At 51.7% G+C, this 27,126-nt stretch overlaps 3 protein-coding genes across 4 annotated transcripts in view; all 3 read left to right on the plus strand.

Moving 5' to 3' along the window:
• Window positions 1–307: 307 nt before the first annotated feature.
• Window positions 308–6,756, plus strand: LOC130130042 (2-oxo-4-hydroxy-4-carboxy-5-ureidoimidazoline decarboxylase-like). The gene is made up of 2 exons (XM_056299772.1): window positions 308–670; window positions 6,343–6,756. The coding sequence occupies exons 1-2, from the start codon at window positions 496–498 to the stop codon at window positions 6,690–6,692; spliced, it is 525 nt and encodes a 174-aa protein (XP_056155747.1). The 5' UTR covers window positions 308–495; the 3' UTR covers window positions 6,693–6,756.
• A 6,726-nt stretch (window positions 6,757–13,482) lies between these two features.
• The window catches only part of lnx2a (ligand of numb-protein X 2a), a 55,753-nt gene continuing 42,109 nt past the window's right edge, over window positions 13,483–27,126 (plus strand). Inside the window, exon 1 of the mRNA XM_056299873.1 lies at window positions 13,483–13,512. The gene's annotated coding sequence lies outside the window, so the exon portion shown is untranslated. The remainder of the gene's footprint in view (window positions 13,513–27,126) is intronic.
• On the plus strand, window positions 14,235–27,090 carry LOC130130140 (receptor-type tyrosine-protein kinase FLT3-like). 2 transcript variants are annotated; one of them, XM_056299876.1, is made up of 10 exons: window positions 14,235–14,374; window positions 16,057–16,208; window positions 16,737–16,861; window positions 17,011–17,137; window positions 23,093–23,235; window positions 24,441–24,640; window positions 24,815–24,953; window positions 25,091–25,205; window positions 25,239–25,268; window positions 27,000–27,090. In XM_056299876.1, exons 2-10 carry the CDS (start codon window positions 16,189–16,191, stop codon window positions 27,025–27,027), a joined length of 927 nt encoding a protein of 308 aa, XP_056155851.1. In that variant the 5' UTR covers window positions 14,235–14,374; window positions 16,057–16,188; the 3' UTR covers window positions 27,028–27,090. The 2 variants fall into 2 exon arrangements, with proteins under 2 accessions (XP_056155851.1, XP_056155850.1); XM_056299875.1 differs by having other exon boundaries at window positions 14,235–14,370.

A 27,126-nucleotide genomic window follows, 5' to 3' on the forward strand; every position in this document is an offset into this window, starting at 1 on the left:
GTTGTATTCTAATTTTTTTCCTTGATTTGAAAAAAATGTTTTAATTGAATGTGGCAATCTATGTTATATATATATAATTCTGAATTTGTACCTACAATAAAAGCATTTCGGGTTTGCCATTTTGCATTTCCGAAGGGAAAAACTGTCAACATCGCTGTGTGGAGTCCAGAGGTTGTTGAGAAGTCGACATGTACATTGCTGCTGGTCTTTCACTCTGTGACACCAGAGGTCAGAGTTTGCATAACAGAAACACACATGGCATCTTTGGTCTTTATGAAATTACAGCTTCTTTTCCAGAAGTTTTTTTTTTGGTAATTGGAACATACTGTGCAAAGAGAAAAATTAAGAAAAATCCCATTTAAGAGGGGAAAAAAGTTAAAGAAAATATTAACCACAGACACACACACCCCCCTCCGGGGGTCCAATAGTGGCACGGGTTAACCTTGCCTTGTACCTTGACTCGTGCAGCGATTCGTCAGTGTTCCAGCAAACATCATGGACATTACAAGGATTAATTCTCTGTCCTACGAGGATTTCGTGCACGTCCTTGGCAATGTGGTGGAAAACTGTCCCGTTATAACTGCTGCCGTGTGGTCCATGCGTCCCTTCGCCAGCCTGGCTGCCTTGGAGGCTGCCGTCACTGATTTTATCGAGGCCCTTCCTGAACAAGGTAGGTCAGATTTTGGATATGCTTTCATGTCTTTCCCACCCTGATCATCTCGTCTTCACGGCAGCTGAATTGTGGTCATCGTAGGCTATTTTCGGAGAATGTGTCAGATTAACCCCATGTGAGAAACCCATCTCTTGGTAATGTCTTATTACCCTGCGATGGGGGTCACAAACTTCCCATAGACGGACATGAGGAGTAAATCAAAATGTCCCCTTTTACCTGTTTGCAATCGGGTATTGTTTCTTTGATGGTGCACTCGTATTCTCAAAGGTCTCTGCAGTCCTACGGGTGGGGTAAAATGTTTAGCCGGGGTGAAACGGCTGTTATAATCATACATTTCGACGGCATTTGCTGTTGATTTTGAGTTGGAAGCTGGGGTGCGCCTCCTCGCTGCACATTACGCTAACGTGAAGGCGGCGGATACCGCAGAGCGGCGCTGTAGATTACCGTAATATACAGCGAAGACGTGCAGCAGACCGAGCCGTCAACACAGGCCGTCGAAATCTGCGATCTAAACATTTGTCTCAACCCAGCTAAACATTTTACTCCGCCAGTAGGGCCGCAGTGACCTTTGGGGGGGGGGGTATTAATATACCCCCAATGATGCAATACCCGATTAAATAGAGGTATAAAAAGTGACCCTTTCATTTATTCCTCACATCCGTCTATGGTAAGTTTGTCTGACCCCATCTCAGAGCAGAAGGTTACGAAAAGGTTGGGTTCTCGCCATTGATCCCACACGTTGTCGAAATAGCGTAAATATTTAGGCAGCTGGACCCCAACGTCTAGCACGCGCTTGTGCAACAGCCCTTGGCAGAGGTCTGGCGAAACGTTGGGGGAAAACGTGGACACCGATTGAAAGACGACGTGAGTGGAGTGCGGAGAATATCAGGTCGGTCAAAAATGATATTGTGGTGGACACGTATTGGGGACAGAATTCAACCCAGGAACTAAGGGTTAAGTCATGGTTGCCCTGGCAGGTTAACGCAGGGTTAAGTTATGGTTGTCCAGCCAGTTTTCTGATTATTCTTGCAACCTCCGCTCAGTCGAGCTGTGGTTTGGTTGCTCTCTGATTTACCGTGGATTAAAGAAAGTTGCCTACACGGCTAAAGTGTGAACCTACGGTCTTCTCCGTTCCTTCGGCTCTACACTGGTGACCCCGACGTCGGTTTTCGGATAAGTTTTCTGAAACCACACACATTATGGCTACGAACGCCGTTGCAATTAAACTGCCGGAGTTTTGGGAGTCTTCCGCGGCTACATGGTTCGCGCAGGCTGAGGCACAGTTCGCGCTCAGAGACATAACAGCAGACGAGACCAGGTACTACTACGTATTGGCAGCGCTGGGGTGCGCTACGGCTTCCAGGATAAGCGGTTTCATAACCAACCCACCGGCCGATGGTAAATACGCCGCACTTAAACATCTCCTCCTTGAAACTTTTGAACTGTCAACAACGGAGAGAGCACGTCGCCTCTTCGCAATTCAGGGCTTGGGAGATGGCAAACCATCGGAGCTAATGAGCAGGATGTTAAACCTACTGGGTCAAGAAAAGCCATGTTTCCTGTTTATGGAGCTGTTTCTGCGCAACATGCCGCCCCACGTCCAGACTGCGCTCGCTAACTCCACCATCACTGATCCCCGTGAGCTGGCAAAGGAGGCTGACCGATTCTTCGTCGCTACACAACGTTCCTCCCATGCCGGGGTGCTGGCTCCTACCTTCACTGGCCCCCCGCCGACATCGCGGGCGTGGCCCGACGGTGGCGCCACAGCATCAGACCGCTACAAGCCCTCTGGACTCTGTATGTACCACGCTCGATTTGGTGCGAAAGCTAAACGGTGCCGTTCCCCCTGCAACTACAGGCCGACGGGAAACGAGAGGGCCAACACTCAGTAGTGGCCATGAGTGTTGGCGATACGAGCAGGCTACTCTTCATCCTCGACACCATCTCCGGTCGGCGATTTCTTTGTGACACGGGCGCACAGAGAAGCGTGCTCCCTGCTACTGACGTCGACATCATGGGCGGGGAGCGGGGCCCCCAGTTGGCGACGGCTGACGGCAGCCCTATCCACACCTACGGCGTGCGGTCTGTAGAACTGTGTTTTGGTGGACAACGTTTCACGTGGGAGTTCGTCATGGCCAATGTAACGCTTCCCCTCCTCGGAGCTGATTTTTTGTGCGCTTACGGTTTGCTAGTGGACATTCAGAACAGCCGTCTGGTCGATGCCTTAACCTTCTCCTCCTTCGCATGTACGCGGAGGGAAGCGGCCTATGCAGGTCTAGCCAACTCTCTCTCAGAGGCAGACAAGTTCACCCGCCTCCTCGCTGAGTTCCCTGACCTCACCCAGCCTACCTTCTCTGCACCCACCGCTAAGCATGGGGTGGAGCATCACATTGCTACGAAGGGGCCCCCGGTCTACGCCAGAGCCAGGCGTCTCGACCCCGCCAAACTCGCCATTGCCAAGTCTGAGTTCGAGCACCTGGAACGCATGGGGATCATCCGCCGCTCTGACAGCCCGTGGGCGTCCCCACTCCACATCGTCGCTAAGCCTGATGGAGGTTGGCGCCCATGCGGGGACTACCGCCGACTAAATGACGCCACCACGCCCGACCGCTATCCTGTCCCGCATATCCAGGACTTTTCTGCAAACCTGTCTGGCAAATGCGTCTTCTCAAAAGTCGACCTGGTCCGTGGTTATCATCAAGTTCCCGTGCACCCCTCAGACATCCCCAAGACAGCGGTGACTACCCCATTCGGCCTATTTGAATTCCTACGAATGCCATTTGGACTCAAAAACGCGGCCCAGTCCTTTCAGCGGCTGATGGATTCAGTGCTCCGTGGCCTTCCTTTCCTCTTCGTCTATTTGGACGACATACTCATCGCCAGCGCCTCCAAGGAAGAACACCTGTCCCATCTTCATGCCCTCTTCACACGCCTCAGCCAGCATGGGCTGATCGTCAACCCGGCGAAGTGCCGGTTCGGGCTGACAGCCATTGATTTCCTCGGGCATCGCATCACTGGGGACGGGGCAGTCCCCCTGCCCTCAAAGGTGGAAGCGGTGGCGGCCTTTCCGCGCCCCCAAACAGCTCGTGCGCTCAGGGAGTTCATCGGGATGGTGACATTCTACCACCGCTTCATTCCCCGAGCCGCCTTTATCATCCGGCCACTGTACGAGGCGCTGAAAGGCATGTCCCCCAACCAGGCGGTCGACTGGACAGCAGAGCGGGACCGTGCGTTCACCGAGACTAAAGCTGCGCTCTCCCAGGCTACCCTGCTAGCGCATCCTTCACCTACAGCGCCTATTTCCATAACCACGGATGCATCGGACTATGCTGTTGGTGCGGTTCACGAACAGTGGGTGGGGGGGGCTTGGCAGCCTTTGGCCTTTTTCAGTCGCCAGCTTACACCCCGAGAGCGCAAGTATAGTACTTTTGACAGGGAACTCCTCGGTCTCTGGCTCGCTGTCCGGCATTTCCGTTTCCTGCTAGAGGGCCGCGAGTTTACTGCGTACGTGGACCACAAGCCCCTCACGTTTGCCATGTCCAAGACGGCCGAGCCATGGTCCGCTCGCCAGCAGCGACAACTCTCCTACATTTCGGAATTCACTACCGACATCCAGCACGTCGCTGGTAAGTCTAACCAGGTAGCTGACTGCCTCTCTAGGGCAGTGATTGGAGCGGTCCACCTAGGCCTTGACTATGCACAGATGGCCGTTGACCAGGCCACGGACCCGAGCATCCTCCGTCTTCGGGCCTCCGACACGGGGCTCCGCCTGCAGGACGTTCCTTTCAGCGACACAGGTGCTACCCTCCTGTGTGACGTCTCCACAGGACAGCCCAGGCCCATCGTCCCGCACAGCTGGAGACGCCCCGTATTTGAAGCTGTGCACGGCCTCTCTCATCCAGGCGGTAAGCCATCCGTGCGCCTGACCTCTGCTAAGTTTGTGTGGGAGGGACTTAAGAGAGACGTGAAAGCGTGGGCCGACTCGTGTGTTGCCTGTCAGCGGGCTAAGATACACCGCCACATTAAGGCGCCCCTGGAACGCTTCGCAGTGCCGGAGAGACGATTTGACCATGTCCACGTCGACCTGGTTGGTCCCCTACCCCCCTCCCATGGGTTCACCTACCTCTTCACTGTGGTGGACAGGACTACGCGCTGGCCTGAAGCTGTTCCCCTGGCATCCACGACGTCTGCTGATGTGGCCCGGGCTTTTATTGGGTCGTGGGTCTCACGTTTCGGTACGCCTTCCGACCTTTCATCTGACCGCGGGCCACAGTTTACCTCAGAGCTATGGAGTGCTGTGGGTGAGGCTCTGGGCGTCAAGCTTCATCGCACTACCGCCTACCACCCTCAGGCGAACGGCCTATGTGAGCGCTTCCACCGGTCCATGAAGGCTGCGCTTCGGGCTACTCTCAAGGACTGCAACTGGGTCGACAAGCTCCCATGGGTCATGCTGGGCCTGCGGACCGCCCCGAAGGAAGACCTACAAGCCTCCTCTGCGGAGCTGGTGTACGGCACGCCGCTGCGAGTCCCAGGCGATTTCATGCCCAATGCAACGCGTCCCTGGTCAGCTGTGGACCAACGAGCCTCCTTGCTGGACGGGGTCAGAGCTTTCACACCCGTCCCTACCGCCCAACACGGCGCGCCGGTGTCCCAGGTGCCCCCAGGTCTGCAGTCAGCGGACTACGTGTTCATCCGTCACGACGCACACCGCCCCCCTCTGCAACCCCCTTATGACGGCCCCTTCCGCGTCCTGGAACGGGGAACTAAGCACCTGGTGGTGGATTTTGGGGGCACGGCCGAGCATGTTTCAGTGGACCGAGTTAAACCCGCACACCTGGACTTGACGCAGCCGTTGGAGTTAGCCCAACCTCCTCGTCGCGGTCGTCCCCCGGCTCCGCCTCCTCCCCCCGTGGAGGCCCGAGCTGCCTCTTCTGCTCCTCAGGCCGACCTCCACAGGCCCGCGTCAATGCCTCCCAGAGACACTCCGGCCCCTGTTATCCGGAGCCGCCGCGGACAGCCTGTTGTCCCCCCGCGCCTGCCTGACTTCGATTACTAGGGCGAATTCTGGGGGGGCTCATGTGGTGGACACGTATTGGGGACAGAATTCAACCCAGGAACTAAGGGTTAAGTCATGGTTGCCCTGGCAGGTTAACGCAGGGTTAAGTTATGGTTGTCCAGCCAGTTTTCTGATTATTCTTGCCACCTCCGCTCAGTCGAGCTGTGGTTTGGTTGCTCTCTGATTTACCGTGGATTAAAGAAAGTTGCCTACACGGCTAAAGTGTGAACCTACGGTCTTCTCCGTTCCTTCGGCTCTACAATATAAGGCAGCAAGAAAACTCAGGAAAGAATTTGATTTTGATCCTTCGGGACTTTGATTGGCTCGTCCGAAACATTTTACGATATTATTGATTGGAATCTTGCTCCGCCCGCGCGCTCGGACTTGGTGACGCAATCGCCAAAACTTGGCTGCGTTACAATGAAGTTAAGGCCATCGGATTTTGATGTAACGTACGTACAAAAAAAAGTGTGTGTGTGTGTGTGTGTGTGTGTGTGTGTGTGTGTGTGTGTGTGTGTCGTGTGTACTATGACTGGGTAAATTAGATAACAAAATAAGTCAATGATTATGTCCCGTTGTCTTTGGATGACGTCTTGTTTGATGCGTTGCGCAGGGAAAGAGGGCATCCTGCGGTGTCACCCTGACCTCGCCGGCAGGGACCTCCGCAACGGCACCTTGACCCGCGAGTCGCTGGAGGAGCAGGCCGGGGCCGGACTGGACGCGCTGGACGCGGCGGAGCTCTCGCACATGGCCCGCCTCAACGGGGAGTACAAGGAGCGCTTCGGCTTCCCGTTTGTCATTTGCGCCAGGATGAACGACAAGGAGGCCATTCTGCGCCAGCTGTCACGCCGCCTCGCGCACGGCTGCGCGGAGGAGAGGGCGTCGGCCATAGAGGAGGTGAAGAAGATCTGCCGCCTGCGCCTCCGCAGCCTTGTGCTCCCCGACCCGCCCAACAGGTTATGAGCCTGTGGAGCGGACGTCGCGTTCCACCATTTCCGTTCATTTGCCAGATTCATTAAAGATCTAACGAGCAACAGTAACCTGCTCGTGGTGTGTTAATTAAAGAAACCACGCGCGGCTGGCCAGTGCGGGGCGCCGGGGAGCCGCCCCCCTTCAGACGTCAAGAGACGAAAATCTACCTAAACATACATCCATCCATTGTCTTAACAGCTTATCCTGCTCTCAGGGTCAGAATCCTGAATTCGGCCGGTTTGACCGCAGGCTTGGCGCCGCAGAGGCCTTGTGGGCTGCAGCCTTTTATTTACTGCTTATTTACTGTTTATTTACTGTTTATTTACTGCTTATTTACTGTTTATTTACTGCTTATTTACTGTTTATTTACTGTTTATTTACTGCTCATTTACTGTTTTACTGTTTATTTACTGTTTATTTACTGCTTATTTACTGTTTATTTACTGCTTATTTACTGTTTATTTACTGCTTATTTACTGCTTATTTACTGCTTTTTTACTGTTTATTTACTGCTTATTTACTGTTTATTTACTGCTTATTTACTGCTTATTTATTACTTATTTACTGTTTATTTACTGTTTATTTGTTGCTTATTTACTGTCTATTTGTTGCTTATTTACTGCGTATTTACTGTTTATTTACTGCTTATTTACTGCTTATTTACTGTTTATTTACTGTTTATTTACTGTTTATTTACGGTCTATTTGTTGCGTATTTACTGTTTATTTACTGCTTATTTACTGCTTATTTATCGTTTATTTACTGCTTATTTATCGTTTATTTACTGCTTATTTACTGCTTATTCACTTATTCACTTAGCACGGGTGGACCCAGACTGACGCCGTGATGGAAACGGGTCTACATTCCGGTGTGTGTAGAGTCCCTGGGCAGTTCTTAGAAACTTTTAACCAAAAAAAAACAAAAAGAAATAAAAAAACCCCAGACCACGTTAACCCAAAAATCACGCCACCGTCTGGAGAGCAGGAGGGCGGTGTTATTAGGCCATACGTAGCTCAACGGACACATTTGATTATTATAAAACGGCCACACACACAAATACCCCCCCTGCTGCTAACGCTAAAGCTGCTAACGCTATAGCTACAGATGTAGCATTTCTTGCTACATCTGTAGCTATAGCGTTAGCATCGGCACCGTCGGCTGGTGCTTGTAAAATAGTGTCTTTTAATTTCAGAATGTGTAACCGGCTAAGAAATCTTGTCTCCCACAGATCGTACTTATCCTCTGCTCCGTCGAACACGGGCCTCATTAACTGCTGCTGTAACAAGGAGACCGTTCCTGCTGCAGCCGCCATTATCACTTTCTTTTCCAAGTTCAATCTCCAAACGTTGAACTGCGGCTTGTAGAAACTCTCGTTGCGCGCTTTTCACTGCATTTTCAGCGGGAGTCTCTCGGCGCCGTCTTCAGAAGCCCTTTTAGCCTAGCTAGTAGCTTCACTTGGCTAACAGACAAAAGTTCGTTTTTCTGTTACCTTTCCTTGCTCTAAACTGGCATGACTGGGCCCATAACCTGTCAGATGTATCGGCGTAGCGGTGGAGATTGATACAACTTGACACTATTAGTATCTTTAGCCTTTGGCATATTTATTTTCCATCAGGCTCATCATGCGACCATGTTGTCGCATGATCTTGAATCAACAAGTCTACCGGAACTGGTAGGCTACCAACAGAAGAAGTGGCAGTGACATCACATCCTGATGCACTGCCTAGTGTAAACATTGCCCTCTGGTGGACAAATAATATTATTGCCCTCTACTGGGCACAAGAGTTATATCCATTACTATGAACACAATAAGTAAGGGCGTACATTATATTATAATAAAACATTCAACAGAAAGGGAGGTGGTATCTACTCCTGTCGGCGCACGCGGAAACTTGCCCCGTGTCTCCTCCGTACCCTCCGGTGGGCGGAGGTGGCAGAGGAGGCTGCTGCGGCTGCGGCGGCTGCTGCTGCTGGGCAGTCTGAGTGTGGTGTAGCTGAGGCAGCCCGGGCTCCTCCCGCAAGGCCATGCCGTAAGGAGTAACGTCAGGGAGGCTCGCCGGGTCCAGCGCGCCCATGGACGGCGCGGCGTACGCGGAGTGGACCTGTCGGCCCATGTAGAGGCAGGGCGGCGGGCTGTGGCTGTAGTCCTCCCCCTGCGACCTCTGGTAGGCGCAGGAGTCTTTAAACACCTGCGGGGGGAAATAGTGCTCTTCGCGGTTCATGTTGGCGCCCGGTATGGCCGAGGCTGGTGCGGCGCGGCGCGGCGGCGGCGGACCTGCTCATGTATACCTGCGCTGCGCTGCGCTGCGCCGCGACTCCTCTCTGGTCTACCTGCGCCGCTGCGTCTGGCGCCACTACACGGGCCTCGCAGCTGCACAGGTGTGTCCCGCTGTCACCATGTGACCCTCCCGCACCTACGCCACTGGCTCCGCTGTTTGCTTAAAACGGCAGAACTTGTCCCCGGTCTCTAGGGTGTTTTTCGCACGGGGGGGGGGCGGTGGCGGGGGGGCGGTGGCATGCAGCCTCGACACTGTGTCGTGTAGTGGCCGCACGTAAAATCACTGCCTCGACTATCAAGGGCTCGACCTGTGCACGCCCCCAACGCATCAACTGACAGGTGATCGGGTGAGCGCGCGCGGGACCCCGTCTCGGCTCGGAGAGGGGTTAAATAAGGGTCTTATCGGGGTCCGGCGAGGCCCGAGAGACGGGACACATATCCGTGTTTTATTTCTGTTTTTCCCCAACCCTCGTATCTTCTAGCTACTCGCTGGCAGCTGGTATGGACCCACGTGTCCTCCACACGGGACATAAGGGGGACTCGGTGGGGCGTGTGGGCGCAAGCTTCGGCTGACCCTGCAGATGATGGACCGGACGGAGGAACAGCGAGACGAAGACGCTCCAACGCCGCACGGCGACCCCTCAGCGTCCGTCTCCGGCCGCCGCCGAACTCGGCGCCTCTTTAACAGCAACCGCGTGCCCATTACGCCGCAGGAAATGCGTCATTTAACACAGCTTAAGCGCGTCCTGGCGCACGTCCGCCGCGTAATGGGCACCGGGTGACACCCGCGCGGCTCTCTCGCCATGTTTGCCGGCCATTACGCCGACGCGCTCCCAGACCATTAGGCAGCCTTCTCCCCTCCCCCCCGCGCGCTTAACCAATTACGCGCGTCGCGAGGAGCGCGACTCAATTAACGAGCCGCGGCGACGCGCGAGCGAGCGAGTCCGTTCTCTGGCACCGTCCGCGCCGCCGTCGCCACGCCCGTGCCCACTTTGGCACAGGTTCGGGGCTTTTACCTCGGCGGGCTGTTTGCGCAGAGTTCTTCGAAAGCAATTAAGGACACTTCCACCCGGCATCTTAATGGGGCACTCAGGGCCGCGATAAAGGTCCTCCAAGCCGCCGCGCGGCCGGACCGCGGCTTAATGGCGTCTCTTGTTTGACCGCTGCTGGAAAGGGGAAGGAAACGGTTAAGCGGACGCCGTCGCCCACTACAGCGCCGATGAACGAGCTGCTTTATGACGCGTGTCATAACGCCCCGCAGCAGCCGGCCCGACTCTGCAGCCGAGGGGTCGTAACGCAGGCGGCGGCGGCGGCGGCCTAAGTGAAAAGCGAGGCGGCGTCGCGTTGCGATGAAATTCAGACATTGTCGTACCGTGATATTCAATTTCGTTGTCTAAATTAACGATGACTAGAACCCACTACCTTGAATTTCTCAACCATCTGAGGGCTGAAATATTGGACGGCTCTGGTTTGAGTTCATACTTTACATTAACAAACAGTGCAGTGTGATGAGCCTCGGTTTAGACTCTTAAACGTATTTGTTTGCACACGTGAGCGGATATGGTGATATGCACTGATACCATGGGAAATGCCCTGGGATTATTGTGATGTTTCCCACATCACCCAGCACTAGTCTATATATATATATATATATATATATATATATATACACTACCGTTCAAACGTTTGGGGTCACCCAAACAATTTTGTGTTTTCCATGAAAAGTCACACTTATTCACCACCATATGTTGTGAAATGAATAGAAAATAGAGTCAAGACATTGACAAGGTTAGAAATAATGATTTGTATTTGAAATAAGATTTTTTTTACATCAAACTTTGCTTTCGTCAAAGAATCCTCCATTTGCAGCAATTACAGCATTGCAGACCTTCGGCATTCTAGCTGTTAATTTGTTGAGGTAATCTGGAGAAATTGCACCCCACGCTTCCAGAAGCAGCTCCCACAAGTTGGATTGGTTGGATGGGCACTTCTTGCGTACCATACGGTCAAGCTGCTCCCACAACAGCTCAATGGGGTTCAGATCTGGTGACTGCGCTGGCCACTCCATTACCGATAGAATACCAGCTGCCTGCTTCTGCTCTAAATAGTTCTTGCACAATTTGGAGGTGTGTTTAGGGTCATTGTCCTGTTGTAGGAGGAAATTGGCTCCAATCAAGCGCTGTCCACTGGGTATGGCATGGCGTTGCAAAATGGAGTGATAGCCTTCCTTATTCAGAATCCCTTTTACCCTGTACAAATCTCCCACCTTACCAGCACCAAAGCAACCCCAGACCATCACATTACCTCCACCATGCTTAACAGATGGCGTCAGGCATTCTTCCAGCATCTTTTCATTTGTTCTGCGTCTCACAAACGTTCTTCTTTGTGATCCAAACACCTCAAACTTGGATTCAGCCGTCCACAACACTTTTTTCCAGTCTTCCTCTGTCCAATGTCTGTGTTCTTTTGCCCATCTTAATCTTTTTCTTATATCGGTCAGTCTCAGATATGGCTTTTTCTTTGCCACTCTGTCCTGAAGCCCAGAATCCCGCAGCCGCCTCTTCACTGTAGATGTTGACACTGGTGTTTTGCGGGTACTACTTAATGAAGATGCCAGTTGGGGACCTGTGAGGCGTCTGTTTCTCAAACTAGAGACTCTAATGTACTTATCTTCTTGCTGAGTTGTGCAACGCGGCCTCCCACTTCTTGTTCTACTCTGGTTAGAGCCTGTTTCTGCTGTCCTCTGAAGGGAGTAGTTCACACCGTTGTAGGAAATCTTCAATTTCTTAGCAATTTCTCGCATGGAATAGCCTTCATTTCTAAGAACAAGAATAGACTGTCGAGTTTCAGATGAAAGTTCTCTTTTTCTGGCCATTTTGAGCGTTTAATTGACCCCACAAATGTGATGCTCCAGAAACTCAATCTGCTCAAAGGAAGGTCAGTTTTGTAGCTTCTGTAACGAGCTAAACTGTTTTCAGATGTGTGAACATGATTGCACAAGGGTTTTCTAATCATCAATTAGCCTTCTGAGCCAATGAGCAAACACATTGTACCATTAGAACACTGGAGTGATAGTTGCTTGAAATGGGCCTCTATACACCTATGTAGATATTGCACCAAAAACCAGACATTTGCAGCTAGAATAGTCATTTACCACATTAGCAATGTATAGAGTGTATTTCTTTAAAGTTAAGACTAGTTTAAAGTTATCTTCATTGAAAAGTACAGTGCTTTTCCTTCAAAAATATGGACATTTCAATGTGACCCCAAACTTTTGAACGGTAGTGTATATAGATAGCATGGCCCACATTCGACAGGCCGATGGTTTCAGCTCTCACACGGGCCCTGCTGGTCTCCCTCAGAAGCTCGTCCACTGCACGCCTAGAAAAAAAGAGGAAGGACAACAAAGAGCATCGATCAAAAAAAAGAAAAGAAAAAACAGGAGGGTTGGGGGGGAGGAGGAGGGGGGAGTACCTTATTAAGGACAGGGAGCGTGTACGTGTGTGTGTGGGAGAGGAAATTGGGGACAGCTGTAGCACACTTGATAAGAATGACACTTACAAGGGCTGGTGTTTTTGTTGTTTTACTCCATCTGTCAAATAGACATTACAGAGGACACGTTTTCAGAGCATGGCTCACTATACGAACGGCAACACTCATCTCCAATTTATACACAATAAGAGCACCAAATATATTCTTCCATAAATTCACATTAGTCTAGCCTACCGCTAGCAAAGCTAAACAGTATATAACGTTACGGAACATGGGGGGATCAAAATAGCAACACACATAGGCCTACCTTCATATTTACACAGTGTGGAGACACTAAACATAGTAAAGGGACAGACTAATCACACATACAGACAATGTCAAAGCCAAGCTACAGAACAATGGGTTCAGACCACGGGAGCTATGGCTATGCTAACGTTAGCAACTCGCTAGCAATCTAGCTAACGTTAGCCAGTGATATGACGTTATCAAAATAAATATGAAAGTCCCTTCGTGGGTATTTCTAATAGGCATCCATATCCCACCTACACATCATATTTAATCACCATCCTAATTCCATATGTCTAACTAGTCTGCTTACCTGTCAAATAGACATTACAGAGGACACGTTTTCAGAGCACGGCTCACTATACGAACGGCAACACTCATCTGACGACTCTACCCGAATGTCCCAGAGTGCACCGCGAGCCAGCACTACGTCACACAGGCTAGAAGCAATTAACCTGCAGTGCCCTCCTGTGGCGAGAACCGGCTATCACAACAACACAGCAGACAATTCCCTCTTTACTAGTAGTGAGTGGTCAATGAAGGTAAGTATATAAAATAAAAAATAGATGGGGGGCTACTAAATCCCAAGTACCCCACACAGCGATGGCACCGAGAGCGGAGAGCGCAGCCAAACGCCAAATAATTCAATTAGGTGAGAGAAAGCTGCGAGGCAGCAAAGAGAGGCGAGGAAGAGGAGGGAAGGGGAGGAGGAAGAGGAGGGAGGAGGAAGAGGAGGGAGCCGGGAGCGAAGCGTTGGTAAGTGGACGCGTGTCCTGGATTAACCCGTGTTGCTGATTCAGCACAGCGTCGGTACAAGTCGACCTTTAGCCACCGAGTGGCGACAGCTAAGGTGAAGAATGGCGGACCTCGCAGCCATTGCTCTCGCCATCTAAATGTTTCGCTCTCGCGCGCGCGCGCACGCGCACGCTCGCTATAACCCCCTAGCAGCTGTCAAGCCAAAAATAACTCCATGGCTGTTCAGCGGTTACGGAGGAAAACCGGATCAGACCCTTGCCGCTACAATTAAAGAAAGGCTTAATTGGTACATACTTTTCCAGCTCACTATCATCCGCCATGGCGTGACAACAGAGCATCGCCTAGAAAGGCTGGAGACTAAAGCGGATTCATGTCCCCTATCTCTCTGTTTACTTCTACGCGGGGACTTCCGGGCGAGGACCCCTGCCGCGTGCTGGCCCAAAACAGTCCCTCGCGACAACGGCGGCCCACGTCGGGGGGTTTCATTTCTCGCACAGCTCCGGCACGTCGCACCGAGCGGGGAGCGAAATAAACCTTCATTACGGGAAGTTGCGAACCCGTTTGAGGGCGAATTCCCCTTCGCAATGTGCGGTTTACCCGCGTTTTTGAGCCGGCACATATTCGACCACCTCCCCGCGCGTCGGCCGCCATCGACGGACCCGGCGGCCCCGCCCCCCTCTCCGTGACGGACAGCGGGGACGGAGGCGGTGGGCGGGGCCGCCGCCGCCGCCAGAGGTACGGGGGCGTTCTCGTCCGGCTGCGGAACGCTTCGCTGCGGCGAACGTGCGATCGAGAGGTCCCCGGAGCTGAGTGTGCCCGCTCGGGGCCCGGAGCTCACGGCGCCAAGGAGAGGCCGGAGTAGGTAACATATTATACCGCATATCTCTCTCTCTCTCTCTCTCTCTCTCTCTCTCTCTCTCTCTCTCTCTCTCTCTCTCTCTCTTTTCGGCTCGCTTAAACGCGCTGTCATAATGTCTGCAAATCGTCGCTACATCTGCACCCCCTACCCCGCGCCATGTATTACGCCTCAGGAGGGTGGGAAGGAATCAGACAGATGAGGGACAATGATAATGACGACGACGATGATGATGATGAGCTAGGGGCTAACGTGTCTTATTAGTAGTTTACAGTCGTCGCCCTCTCCCGGAAGGGCGCCCTCGCGCTTTGTCCTTCCCGCGCTCCGAAGAGACTTCTGAGGATCTGCGCACTTCCGGATCCCACCGCTGCCACCAATGTAACCGGTTATTTTCTTGCCCGGTGCGGGATTCGATACGGGGTGTACTGCGCCACAAGGCGACATCGCTAACCGCTCGGCTAAGGGGTCAGACCCGTTAGCTAGGGGCTAACGTGTCTTATTAGTAGTTTACATTATGATTATGCTCGCTCGGTTTCTTTTGTTTGTTGTGAAAGATATTCTCTTGAAATATGATGCGCCTTGTTGGTTGTATAATATTGACAATAAAAAAACCACGCGACCCAAACCCCCGCCCCCTCCCCTCCCCTCTCCTCCCCGCTCCACCAACCACAGGCACGCACACTGGCCGACACAACATGCGTTCTCGTGATTGGCAGAGAGCCGGGGGGGGGGGATGGCGGACTGACGCCGCCAATCAGCCCAACATCTTACGCCTCTCAGTTGATGGGTAAAAACAATGTCACTAGGTTGAATTTGACCTAATTAGGGGCGTCCGGGTAGCGTAGCGGTCTATTCCGTTGCCTACCAACACGGGGGTCGCCGGTTCGAATCCCCGTGTTACCTCCGGCTTGGTCGGGCGTCCCTACAGATACAATTGGCCGTATCTGCGGGTGGGAAGCCGGATGTGGGTATGTGTCCTGGTCGCTACACTAGCGCCTCCTCTGGTCGATCAGGGCGCTTGTTCGGGGGGGGGCGTGTTCCTCCCCCGCGCCACGTCCCCCTGACGAAACTCCTCACTGTCAGGTGAAAAGAAGCGGCTGGCGACTCCACATGTATGGGAGGAGGCACGTGGTAGTCTGCAGCCCGCCCCGGTTCGGCAGAGGGGGTGGAGCAACGACCGGGACGGCCCGGAAGAGTGGGTGTAATCAATTGGCTGGATACAATTGGGGAGAAAAAAAAGGGGGGGGAATCCCCCTCATACATTTTTGTTGTTGACCTATTTAAAAGGATTTCTCTGCACAAATCAGGGCAACCTGCAGACTCTGCGGTGTTTTTGCCACCCAGTACTTCACCTACTACTCACCAGAAAACAAAGTGTTCTGTTCGATGAAGGCGACATTTGGCTGGCAAAACCGTCTCAGCTGCAGCGCACCTTCCAAGACTTGATGGGGGCAATCAGAGCAGGGATTCCCCTTTTCAAAGTAGACTCGTTCCCTTACAGTTTGTGGGAGCCAGAGATAAGCATCACTTTAATTTTATCAGAAAAAAAATTTCCTGAATTATCCAAACTGTCTTCCTCACGATTTGGTCAGTTGTTTTGTGTTATTGTTTTGCAAAACTCATGGGTCCACATCACGGCATGGCAACGTTCTGTCCAATACATGCTGACAGACGGCTGTGTCTTGCAGGTGTTGCGTCCTGCGCCCGCCGACTTTCTGAATGCCCTCGGCCCTCTGAGGGCAGAGGTGTTCGCTGGGGAGAGACTCCAGATCACCCTGGAGAACCTGCCTGGAAACCCCGTCTGCAGCTGGAGCCGAGGGATGGACGCGATACTCACAGTGTAAGTGTGCTTCTTCTGCGCGCGCGTGCCAACGGGCGCGAGCGTCGGTCTGGTCCCCTCTTTCTGTCTGTAGACCAGGGTCCCCAATTACTTTTCATGGCGGGCCACTTTTAAAACCACGGGCCACTCGACCTCCAGCAGCGTGTTGTTCGTTAGTTTGTTTCGGTGTCGATACGTTGCAGGTATTGTAATTTAAACAGAGATTTTTCATCTATTTTTCGATATATTACTAGTCTCACTTTTTACTAAGAAATTAATTATTTCACACACAGTAGTGGCGAAAAGTTTAGTCCGGGTGCCGAATTTTTTATTTCCAAAAAAAAAAATTGTTTTTTTTTTTTTGTTTTTTTTTGGTAGGGAGATAAAACAAAAATCTTCCTTCTGGCATTTCTCCAAAAATTCTCGCGGACCATAAATCAACCCGTCACGGGCCGGACGTGGCCCGCGGGCCGCCTATTGGGGACCCCCTGCTGTAGACCATGCTTATATTGCAGTAACAAGCAGAACTTGCCTTTACATCCCAACCAGCAATGGCAGCAGTCCCGCAGTCTCGCCCCCACTTTCTACACCGGACGCCGGGACTTACACCCTGAGGTGTCAAACAAGCAGCGGGACCGGATCTTCGCTGGCTGTCTCTCTCCGTGTTCTACCAAGTGCGTAACGGCTCAGTAAGAATGCACCACAACAGACAGACAAGACGGTGGTTTTTGGACGCTGATAGAGGTCTGCTTCCTGAGCACAGCTTAGACTCGATCCGGTGTGATAAGGGCTGACATGTCTCTCTACTGTGTGTCATTTCCAGAGCGCCCATCGACACCGCGGCTGTCCTTAATACCCCTGAGTTCCAAGTATTCCCCTAAACTCAAGTGTGTGTCAAATGGCTGCCCGAAGCCCGCAATCAGATGGTATAAAAGCTTGGACCGTACCGGGTAAGACGTCCCACGTTACATTTTGGGGTGTTTTCAAAAGGAAATGTTCATTTGTGTTGCCCCACCTTCATCTCTGCACTGGCCTAAGCGTTACGTGTGTTCGCTAGAGCCACCCTGAGGTGCCGTGGGCCCCCAGTGACTCAGCAGGGAAGGTGCCCAGTTGACGTCACCACCGGGACGCCTGCGTTCACACGCTCAAACCAGTAGCGCATGCGCACAGTGGATAGAACAAGTCCACACACGCCTGCTAACGTGGCAGGTTGCTGTGATGGAGAAAAAAAACATGAACCCAAGATAATTCGTGGCAGAACTTCTCGGCCTTTAATGTGAAATTGCAACCTATAAAAAATGGAGTGAAAAAGATTTTAGATGTGGGAAACAAACACACAAAATGTACCTGGTTGCGTAACTGCGCACGCCCTTTTATAACTGGGGATGGGGGCGGTGATCAGAATCAACCAGTCACATTCAAACTCGTGTTAAATACTGGTTAGCATCATCATCATCATCATCATCATCATCATCAGTTCCGTAATCTATGAAGGTCGTGGGAGCACAGCTGATGCCTCAGCAGGTTTCGGTTGAGTCATCATTGTGTTTCAGTAGGGGGAGCACCTGACGGTCTCTATCTCCTCTCCAGGTCTTGGAAAAACCACAAAAAAAAAATTTCTAGGTTGCAATTTCACATTAAAGTTGGAAAAAGTTTTGGGGGCATCCGGGTGGCGTGGCGGTCTATTCCGTTGTCCACCAACACGGGGATCGCCAGTTCGAGTCCCAGCGTTAACTCCGGCTTGGTCGGGCGGCCCTACAGACACAATTGGCCGTGTCTGCGGGTGGGAAGCCGGATGTGGGTATGTGTCCTGGTCGCTGCGCTAGCGCCTCCTCAGGTCGGTGGGGGCGCCTGTTCAGTGGAGAGGGGGAAACAGAGTGATCCTCCCACCACGCGCTACGTCCTCCCGGTGAAACTCCTGTCAGGTGAAAAGAAGCGGCTGGCGACTCCACATGTATGGGAGAAGGCATGTGGTAGTCTGCAGCCCTCCCCGGATCGGCAGAGGGGGTGGAGCAGCGACCGGGACGGCTCGGAAAAGTTGAGTAATTGGCCGGATACAGTTGGGGAGAAAAGGGGGGAACCCCCCCCCCCCAAAAAAAGTTGGAAGAAGTTCTGACATGATGTATCTTGGTTTAATATTTTTACATCACAAAACCTGCCATGTTATCAGGGGTGTGCAGACTTCATGTCCACTGTAAACTTTTCCAATCAGGCTCCCTTTCACAATGGAAAAATCTTCAGCCCCCCACACATCCTCAATCAGCCACTTTGGGCCGACAGAGCAAACAAACAATCAAGCGTTGGGCTTTTCACCGAGCCACTCGTCCATTTGAAATATCCCATTTACATTTTGAAACCTTTTTTATTGTTTTATTTTATTGAGGCATTTGCCTCATTAAGCATTACTGACTCCATTTCTGGGCAGCGGGAAATAATATTAGCTCTTCTATAATAAGTGGGTTTCCTGATCTCACATTAGATACCTGGACATTTGGGAGATGCTTATCAGTGACTGAACTGGGGTTCTGTGGGAATGCTTACCACGGAACGTGTCAAAGGGAACTGCCACATCATATCCTCTGTATTGGTGGTTGTTGATCATGTCATGGCTGTGTGATCTGGGTCATCGGGGCTCGCTCATCCCCGTCGCCTGATTGTTGTTTCAGTTCACCTGCGACCGTGTGACTGAGTGACCCTGATTCCACGGCTTCGCGCACCTATTCCCCTCTCCCATTGGCTCTTCCGTTCCTGTCCCGTCCAGCGTACCTGTGCCCACCCCCCCTTCTCCGATTCACTGGGGGGGGGGGAGTCTGTTGGATTTACGTAAAAAAATGTACATCGGTTGCACAAAGCAAAAACTCGGGTGTGGGAGGAGTTCGGCGAGGCTATGGAGGAGGACTTTCGGTTGGCCTCAAGGAAGTTCTGGCAAACCATCCAGCGACTCAGGAAGGGGAAGCAGGGCTTGACTCAGGCTGTGTTCAGCCGGGGAGGGGAACTGTTGACCCGGACTGGGGATGTTGTCGAGCGGTGGAAAGAACACTTTGAGGAGCTACTGAACCCGACTAACACGTCCTCAGTGGAGGAGGTAGAGTCTGAAGATTCAGGGGAAGCCCCACCCATATTCCTGGCAGAGGTCTCTGAGGTAGTTAAAAAGCTCGTCGGTGGCAAGGCGCCGGGTGTGGATGAGATTCGCCCTGAGATGCTGAAGGCTCTGGACATTGTTGGGCTGTCTTGGTTGACACGCATCTTCAGTGTCGCGTGGAGGTCGGGGACAGTACCTGTGGAGTGGCAGACTGGGGTAGTGGTTCCCATATTCAAAAAGGGGGACCAGAGAGTGTGCTCCAATTATCGGGGCATCACATTGCTCAGCTTCCCTGGGAAAGTCTACTCTAGGGTGCTCGAAAGGAGGCTCCGACTGATTGTCGAACCTCAGATCCATGCTGAGGGGGGCATGGGAGTTTGACCAGCCAGTCTACATGTGTTTTGTGGACTTGGAGAAGGCTTACGACCGTGTACCCCGGGGCACTCTGTGGGGGATACTGCGGGAGTATGGGGTACCAGGGCAGTTGCTACAAGCCATCCTGTCCTTGTATAACCAAAGTGAAAGCTGTGTCCGCATTCTTGGCACAAACTCAAACACTTGACAAAGTCAAACCCCGCCAACGTTGTCCCTTGTCTCCAGTTCTGTTTGTGATATTCATGGACAGGATCTCAAGGCGTAGCCAAGGTGAGGAGTGTGTCCGTTTTGGGAACCTCAGAATTGCATCTCTGCTCTTCGCAGATGATGTGGTTTTGTTGGCTTCATCAGAGTTGTGCAACCATCTCATCTCATCTCATCTTCAGCCGCTTCTCCGGGGTCGGGTCGCGGTGGCAGCAAGCTAAGTAGGGCACTCCAGACGTCCCTCTCCCCAGCAACGCCCTCCAGCTCCTCCTGGGGGATCCCAAGGCGTTCCCAGGCCAGACTGGACATGTAGTCCCTCCAGCGAGTTCTGGGTCTACCCCGGGGTCTCCTCCTAGTTGGCCATAAACCTCCAAAGGAAGGCGCCCAGGAGGCATCCTAATCAGATGCCCGAACCATCTCAACTGGCTCCTTTCGATGCGAAGGAGCAGCGGCTCTACTCCAAGCTCCCCCCGGATGTCCGAGCTCCTCACCCTATCTCTAAGGCTGAGTCCAGACACCCTACGGAGGAAGCTCATTTCAGCCGCTTGTATCCGCGATCTCACTCTTTCGGTCACTACCCAAAGCTCATGACCATAGGTGAGAGTTGGGACGAAGATTGACTGGTAAATTGAGAGCTTTGCCTTCTGGCTCAGCTCCTTCTTCGCCACAACGGTCCGGTACAACGTCCGCATTACTGCTAATGCTGCACCAATCCGTCTGTCAATCTCCCGCTCCATCCTACCATCACTCGTGAACAAGACCCCGAGATACTTGAACTCCTTCACTTGGGGCAACAACTCCTTGTCTTCCTTCCTCTGTCCTGATGACACACCAAGTACCTTCCTAGCTGTCTCCCTCACTATTTCTGCAATGGTTGCCCAGCCATCTGGCAACTATTCACTAGCACCCAGTGCCTGTCTTAACTCCCGCCTGAACTCCACACAACAGTCTTCCTTCTTCAGCTTCCACCATTTGATCTTCGGCTGTGTCTTTACTCACTTCCTCTTCTTGGTCTCCAAAGTCATCCTATAGAACACCATCCGATGCTGCCTAGCTACGTTCTCCCCTGAGAACGTTCTCACCTTGCAGTCTCCAATCCCTTTTAGCTCGCACCTTCTACATAAGATATAGTCCACCTGTGTGCACTTTCCTCCACTCTTGTGTCACCCTGTGTTCCTCCCTCTTCTTGAAATATGTATTCACCACAGCCATTTCCATCCTTTTCGCAAAATCGACCACCATCTGTCCTTCCACATTTCTCTCCTTGACTCCATACCTTCCCATCATCTCCTCATCACCCCTGTTCCCTTCACCAACATGTCCATTGAAGTCCACTCCAATCACCACTCTCTCCTCCTTGGGTGCCCTCTCCACCACGTCGTCCAACTCACTCCAGAATTCTTCTTTCTCGTCCATCTCACACCCAACTTCCGGGGTATATGCGCTGATAACATTCAGCAATACACCTTCAATTTCCAACTTCATACTCATCACTCTGTCTGACACTCTCTTCACCTCCAACACACTCTTGACATACTCTTCCTTCAGAATTACCTCTACCCCATTTCTCCTCCCATTCGCAACATGGTAGCAGAGTTTGAACCCACCTCCGATAGTCCTGGCCTTACTCCCCTTTCACCTGGTCTCTTGCACACACAGTATGCCTACCTTTCTTCTTTCCATCATATCAACCAGCTCTCTCCCTTTACCAGTCATAGTGCCAACATTCAAAGTTCCGACTCTCACCTCCACACTCCTACCCTTCCTCCTCTCTAGCTGCCTCTGCACATGCCTTCCCCCTCTCCTTCTCCTTCGCCCAACAGTAGCATAGCTTCCACCGGCACCCTGCTGGTTAACAGTACCGGTGGCGGTCGTTGGTAACCCGGGCCTCGACCGATCCGGTATGGAAATATTATTTATGATCCACATATTTGATTTGGCAAAGATTTTATGCCGGATGCCCTTCCTTACGCAACCCTCCCCATTTGTCCGGGCTTGGGACCGACACTAAGAATGCACTGGCTTGTGCATCCTCAGTGGCTGGGCTGCAAAAATGCATCTCATACATACGAGATGCATATTTGTAAATTGTACAACCCCACCTCTCCCCTTTTTTCAGTATTGGCGGTACGCTTCCTGCCCTGCGCACAATCTTCCTGATTGGCCCCCTAGATATATATATGCCCCGTGGTTTCGCGGGCTCTTGGTCAGATCGTACTGTCACTGCGAGAGCAGGGAGAGGACCCAAGAGCAGACAAAGGAGACAAACTGGGCCAGAACAACTCTTTAATAACACAAACTATAAACAGCAGGAACAGACCGCACGTCAGCCGACGGCTCGGGAACAGACCGCACGACGGCAAAGACGGCCGACCATTCTGAACAGGAAGGCGCTGGGCGACTTGAGGCTCTGGGACGCTGGGCGGCTGAGGCTCTGTCGTGCAGGGCTTAGGAGGAGCCAGATTCAGCTGGAATTTCTACCTGAAGAAAGCTGCCACTTGGGCTAAGTCAGGGTCCTGCTTCCAGATAGCTGAGAAGCTCAAAGAAGCCTGGCTCTTCATTCAGTAAAATGTCCCTCGACACACCAAAATCCTCACAGGTATACGGCAGGTATGCTGGGTCCATATTTGGTCGGATCGTACTGTCACAGCGAGAGCAGGGAGAGGACCCAAATACAGACAGCTAGGACAGGCTGGGCTTGAAGAAAGCTTTAATAAGGCAAACGAACTTACATTACAGGAACAGACGGCAGATACAGGGAAAAGCTAGCAACATGACGTGGCATGTCCGGCGACCAAGTGTCTCTGTAAGTGTCTCTGTAAGTGTCTCTGTGAGTGTGTGAGACGATCCGACCAGGAGCCCGAGACACCATGGGGCAAAAATACCTAGGGGGGCAATCAGGGAGATTGGGCGCAGGACAGGGCAGGAACCGTACCACCAATTGAAGAAAGGGGAGGGAGTTTGGGCACAGGTGCGCAGGACGGTGTAGGAACCGGACAGCCAATGGGAGAAGGGAACAGGTGCGTGAAGCCGGGCATTCAGGGTCACTCAGGCACACGGGCGCAGGTGAACTGAAACAACAATCGGGGATGGGGATGGATGAGCCCCGATGATCCAGATCACACGACCCAAGACAGATCATCTATATTGCTAATGTCAATTTCAGAAAACCACTGCATAAAGCAATCGCTCAGGTAGAAATAACAACTATGATCTGAACAGGGATGTTTCTTCTCTTCAACAGAAACGGTGAGAATGGTGAAACTCCTGCCCACGCCACAGAGATGTCAGAGAGCACAGTCAAAAGTTTGTCTTTTATCCATTCACCCGTGATGTGCTGTGCTAGGAACACTGAAGGGGAAGAATGCTCCCAAATATATGACTATGGTAAGGCTAATATTTAATCCCCATAGGAACTGAGTTTTGTATACAACAACAGATCAATATCCGGCTCGGATCAACCCAACTCATGCCCACAAAGTCCACCCAAAACCTGGGTGTCTTGATTGATGACTAACAAGCCTTTAAGGTCCACGTGGCCTCGATTGCTCGGTTGTGCCGATTTGCCCTGTACAACATCAGGAAAATTAGACCCTACCTGTCTGAGCATGCAGCACAACTACTGGTACAGGCTCCTGTAATATCACGCATTGACTACTGCAGCGCCTTACTGGCAGGTCTCCCTGCATGCACTTTCAAACCTCTGCAAATGATCCAGAATGTGACGGTGCATCTGGTCTTTAACCAACCCAAAAAAACAGCACATGTCACACAGCTGTTCATATCCCTCCACTGACTCCCAGTTGCTGCCCGCACCAAATTCAAAACCTTGATGCTCGCTTACAAAACCGCAACTAAAACGGCTCCCGCCTACCTGAACTCCCTCATTCAGGTCTACACTCAGTCCCGCTCACTACACTCTGCCAATGAAAGGCTCCTGGATCTTCTGCCACAACGGGGCCCTAAGTCACTAGCCAGACTCTTCTCTTCTGTAGTTCCCCGGTGGTGGAACGAGTTACCAAACTCCATTCGATCCGCCGAGTCCCTCTCAATCTTTAAGAAGAAGCTAAAGGTCCAGCTGTTTCTCGAACACCTCCACACCTGATGGGTTTTTTTTAAAAGAGGGGGGGTCGCTTCTATGCACCCTATACATTGCCTTTGTGCACTGCCTGTTGACACCTATGTCCTATCAGACTTGAACCTAGTTTTTTGGCACTTACTTGCATTGTCGCCTCCCGACTAGATCCTTGCTTGTGTTGTAGTAACACTCGCATTGGATCAAAATGTCTGCTAAATGACATCGTAAATTGTATATCCACATGAATGTCTGCAGTGTTGCACTGATGAAGCAGCTTGAGGTCCACTGCCTTGTCAGCAAGGCAGTGGTCAGTGTGGTCAGTGTTCACCACATCTGACTTTCATTCAGGCTTCCACCTCTTTCTCTCTCTCTCCTCGGTTAAGGGCATCGAGTTTGAGTTAGCAACATTGCAGCTCGCCCCTGGTCTGTCTAATCTGGTCCAGCTTCTGCCCAACTTTCTTAATGCATATGAGGAATAAATGCACCTGTAATGACCACATTGTTTGTGTTTCAGACATGAACAGAAGATCGAAGATAAATGAGATAGATGACGAGGCTCCGAGGGTGATCCTGAGCCTTAGACAGTCCCTACTGCTTCGTTGCAAAGTTGAAGGCCAAGGCCAGTTTCCAGCGCCAGAGTGGCAGAAAGACGGTAAAATACTGGATAGTCACAATGCTAACTACCTTGCTGGAGACTCCGCGATCAAGGATGAGGTATTACCTTTTCCAACTGTATTACCTTTACCACCATTCCCTGCATCTGCACCTCCCCAACGTGCTCAGTTTGCTTTTTTGAATACCTTTAAACCTATAATTCTCATCATACCTACCCTACCAGCTCATGAGCTTGACTTTACATGTTTAAATTACTATTGTCTTTTCCCACAGATTTGGCTCTTAAATGACAAACATCCGAGGGTTAAGATGGCCTACTTGTTCATCGCGTCAGCCAATGCAAACCACGCTGGTTTGTATAACCGCAGGGATTACAAAAACCAAATAAAATCTGTCCAAATCCATGTCCCGGGTTAGTAGAACATTCCCGTTCTCAGTTTTGGTTAACCTTAGACCACATTGATTTTTTTTTTTGTTCATATAGCTTTGTACTGAAATCCTCAAGAATTTTGATAAAATCCGATCAGTTTTTTTCTTGTGTCGTTTCAGCTGAGGGTTTCCTTTCGGTTGATATGGAGGAGAGCAAAACCCTATCAGGCCTCGAGGAATCAGGCTTCTGCCTGAAAGCCACGGTCTCCTCTCACCCGTCCCTCCAGCGCTGTGACTGGGAGGACCCAGATCAGAACAAGCTCAACTGCTCACGGCCCACGCGGTTGTGGATGAACAGGTAGTGAACTAGAGGAGACTTTCATAATAATAATAATAATAATGATAATAATAATAAATCAATCTTATATAGCGCTTTTCTTATACTCAAAGTGGCTTTACAATAAACGGGGTGAAAAATCACAGATGAAGACTGAAGAGGTGAGTCCTGACCAATGACCTGAATGTGGGCAGCCCGCAGCAGTGTCCGATGCGCTTGGGGAGGGAGTTGGGGAGGGCGTTGAGGGAGGAGGCAGGTCGAGCGCTCAGTCCCCAGCCTGCCCCGGACTAGGGGTCGCTGAGCGGATGGGGTGGGGGGCACAAGAAGGCAATGGAGGAAAGGTGTGTCGTGAGACGGGACTGGAAGAGTGGGAGGGATTCTGAGTCTCTAATGATTTGGGGGGGTGAGATCCAGAGCCTGGGAGCTGCTCTGGAGAAGGCTCGGTCACCAAAGCCGTGGAGGTTGGACCTGGGGGTAGAGAGAAGGGAGGCTGTGGTGGATCTGAGGGACCGAGAGGGTTGGTTGGGGTATGGAAGGGGGGAGAGGAGATCGGTGAGGGGATCTGTGAGGTCATAGCAGCTCACATCTATCTGAGGGCCCAATCTTAAAGATCCAATCCCAAATAATTATATGGTGACAACCGTCCTTTTCAATTCTGTCTATCATTATGCATGTAAAACTGTAGATAGGGGCATCCGGGTAGCGTAGCGGTCTATTCCGTTGTCCACCAACACGGGGGATCGCCAGCTCGAATCCCCGTGTCACCTCCAGCTAGGTCGGGCGTCCCTACAGACGCAATTGGCCGTGTCTGCGGGTGGGAAGCCGGGTGTGGGTATGTGTCCTGGTCGCTGCACTAACCCCTCTTCTGGTCAGTTGGGGCGCCTGATCGGGGGGGGGGGGGACTGGGGTGAATCGCGTGATCCTCCCACGCGCTACGTCCCCCTGGCGAAACTCCTCACTGTCACGTGAAAAGAAACGGCTGGCGACTCGCATGTATCGGAGGAGGCACGTGGTAGTCTGCAGCCCTCCCCGGATCGGTAGAGGGGGTGGAGCAGGGACCGGGACGGCTCAGAAGAGTGGGTCAATTGCAGTTTGGGAGAAAAAGGGGGAACAAACCCCCCCCCAAAAAAACCTGTAGCTAATCTACAAATATCCATATCATGAATGCTTTTGTAGTGCATCATGTTAATGGTCAGTGCCGGGTAGTGATTTGCCGTGGTAGAGGATATTGCGAGGAAGAAGGCAGAGAGTTTGAGAATGAAGCAAAGCTGTTATGACTAACAAGCAGATACGGCGGACCAAGCTTATAAAAGCCTTTGTCAACAGACACTACAACACAATTCTCAAGGCAGACGAGATATTTAGGTTTAGCAGTGAAGATTTTTTTTTTCTTTTGTCAGAAAACACCGAGTTGTGTTTGTGGGTTGCGGTTTTCCTCGTTGTTGACATCTGCTCGAATGAGGTAACGACGTCTCCATCTCATCTTGTCTGAAGCAGAGCTGCGGCTCTTCCCAGCCAAACCCTTCGTGTCGGTTAGGCTCGGTACATCGACACTCATGCCCTACTGGTCCATAAGGAACTTCAGGGTGATGACTGACAACTGGCTCTCACATATAGGCTCTACCACTGACTATCCCAGTATCAAATTGGCCACAGTTTCGAACATTGACCATGCACGGTCCAGTCATATGCTAGGTTTTAACCTAGCCTTGTTTACGTGGTGCTACTAACTGTTGACCTCATTTGTTTTAGATACACCAGACATCAGATGCCAGTGTGACAAGACTAACGACACTGTCAAATGCGAGGCCGTCGTATCCAGACAAGTAAACCTCACCTGGATGTCCTGCTCTCAGCTCAACGAGTAAGTTAGCGCTGC

The sequence above is a fragment of the Lampris incognitus genome, chromosome 19, assembly GCF_029633865.1.
Source record: "Lampris incognitus isolate fLamInc1 chromosome 19, fLamInc1.hap2, whole genome shotgun sequence".
Lineage (NCBI taxonomy): Eukaryota > Metazoa > Chordata > Actinopteri > Lampriformes > Lampridae > Lampris > Lampris incognitus.

Excerpts from the sequence above, each read along its gene's own strand:
- LOC130130042 (XM_056299772.1), top strand. The coding sequence starts at position 496 with ATGGACATTACAAGGATTAATTCTCTGTCCTACGAGGATTTCGTGCAC. Across the intron at positions 671-6,342 it reads CGAGGCCCTTCCTGAACAAG|GGAAAGAGGGCATCCTGCGG; the intron begins GTAGGTCAGATT and ends TGCGTTGCGCAG.
- LOC130130140 (XM_056299876.1), top strand. The coding sequence starts at position 16,189 with ATGGACGCGATACTCACAGT. Across the intron at positions 25,206-25,238 it reads CCGTCCCTCCAGCGCTGTGA|CTCACGGCCCACGCGGTTGT; the intron begins CTGGGAGGACCC and ends CAAGCTCAACTG. Across the intron at positions 25,269-26,999 it reads ACGCGGTTGTGGATGAACAG|ATACACCAGACATCAGATGC; the intron begins GTAGTGAACTAG and ends CATTTGTTTTAG.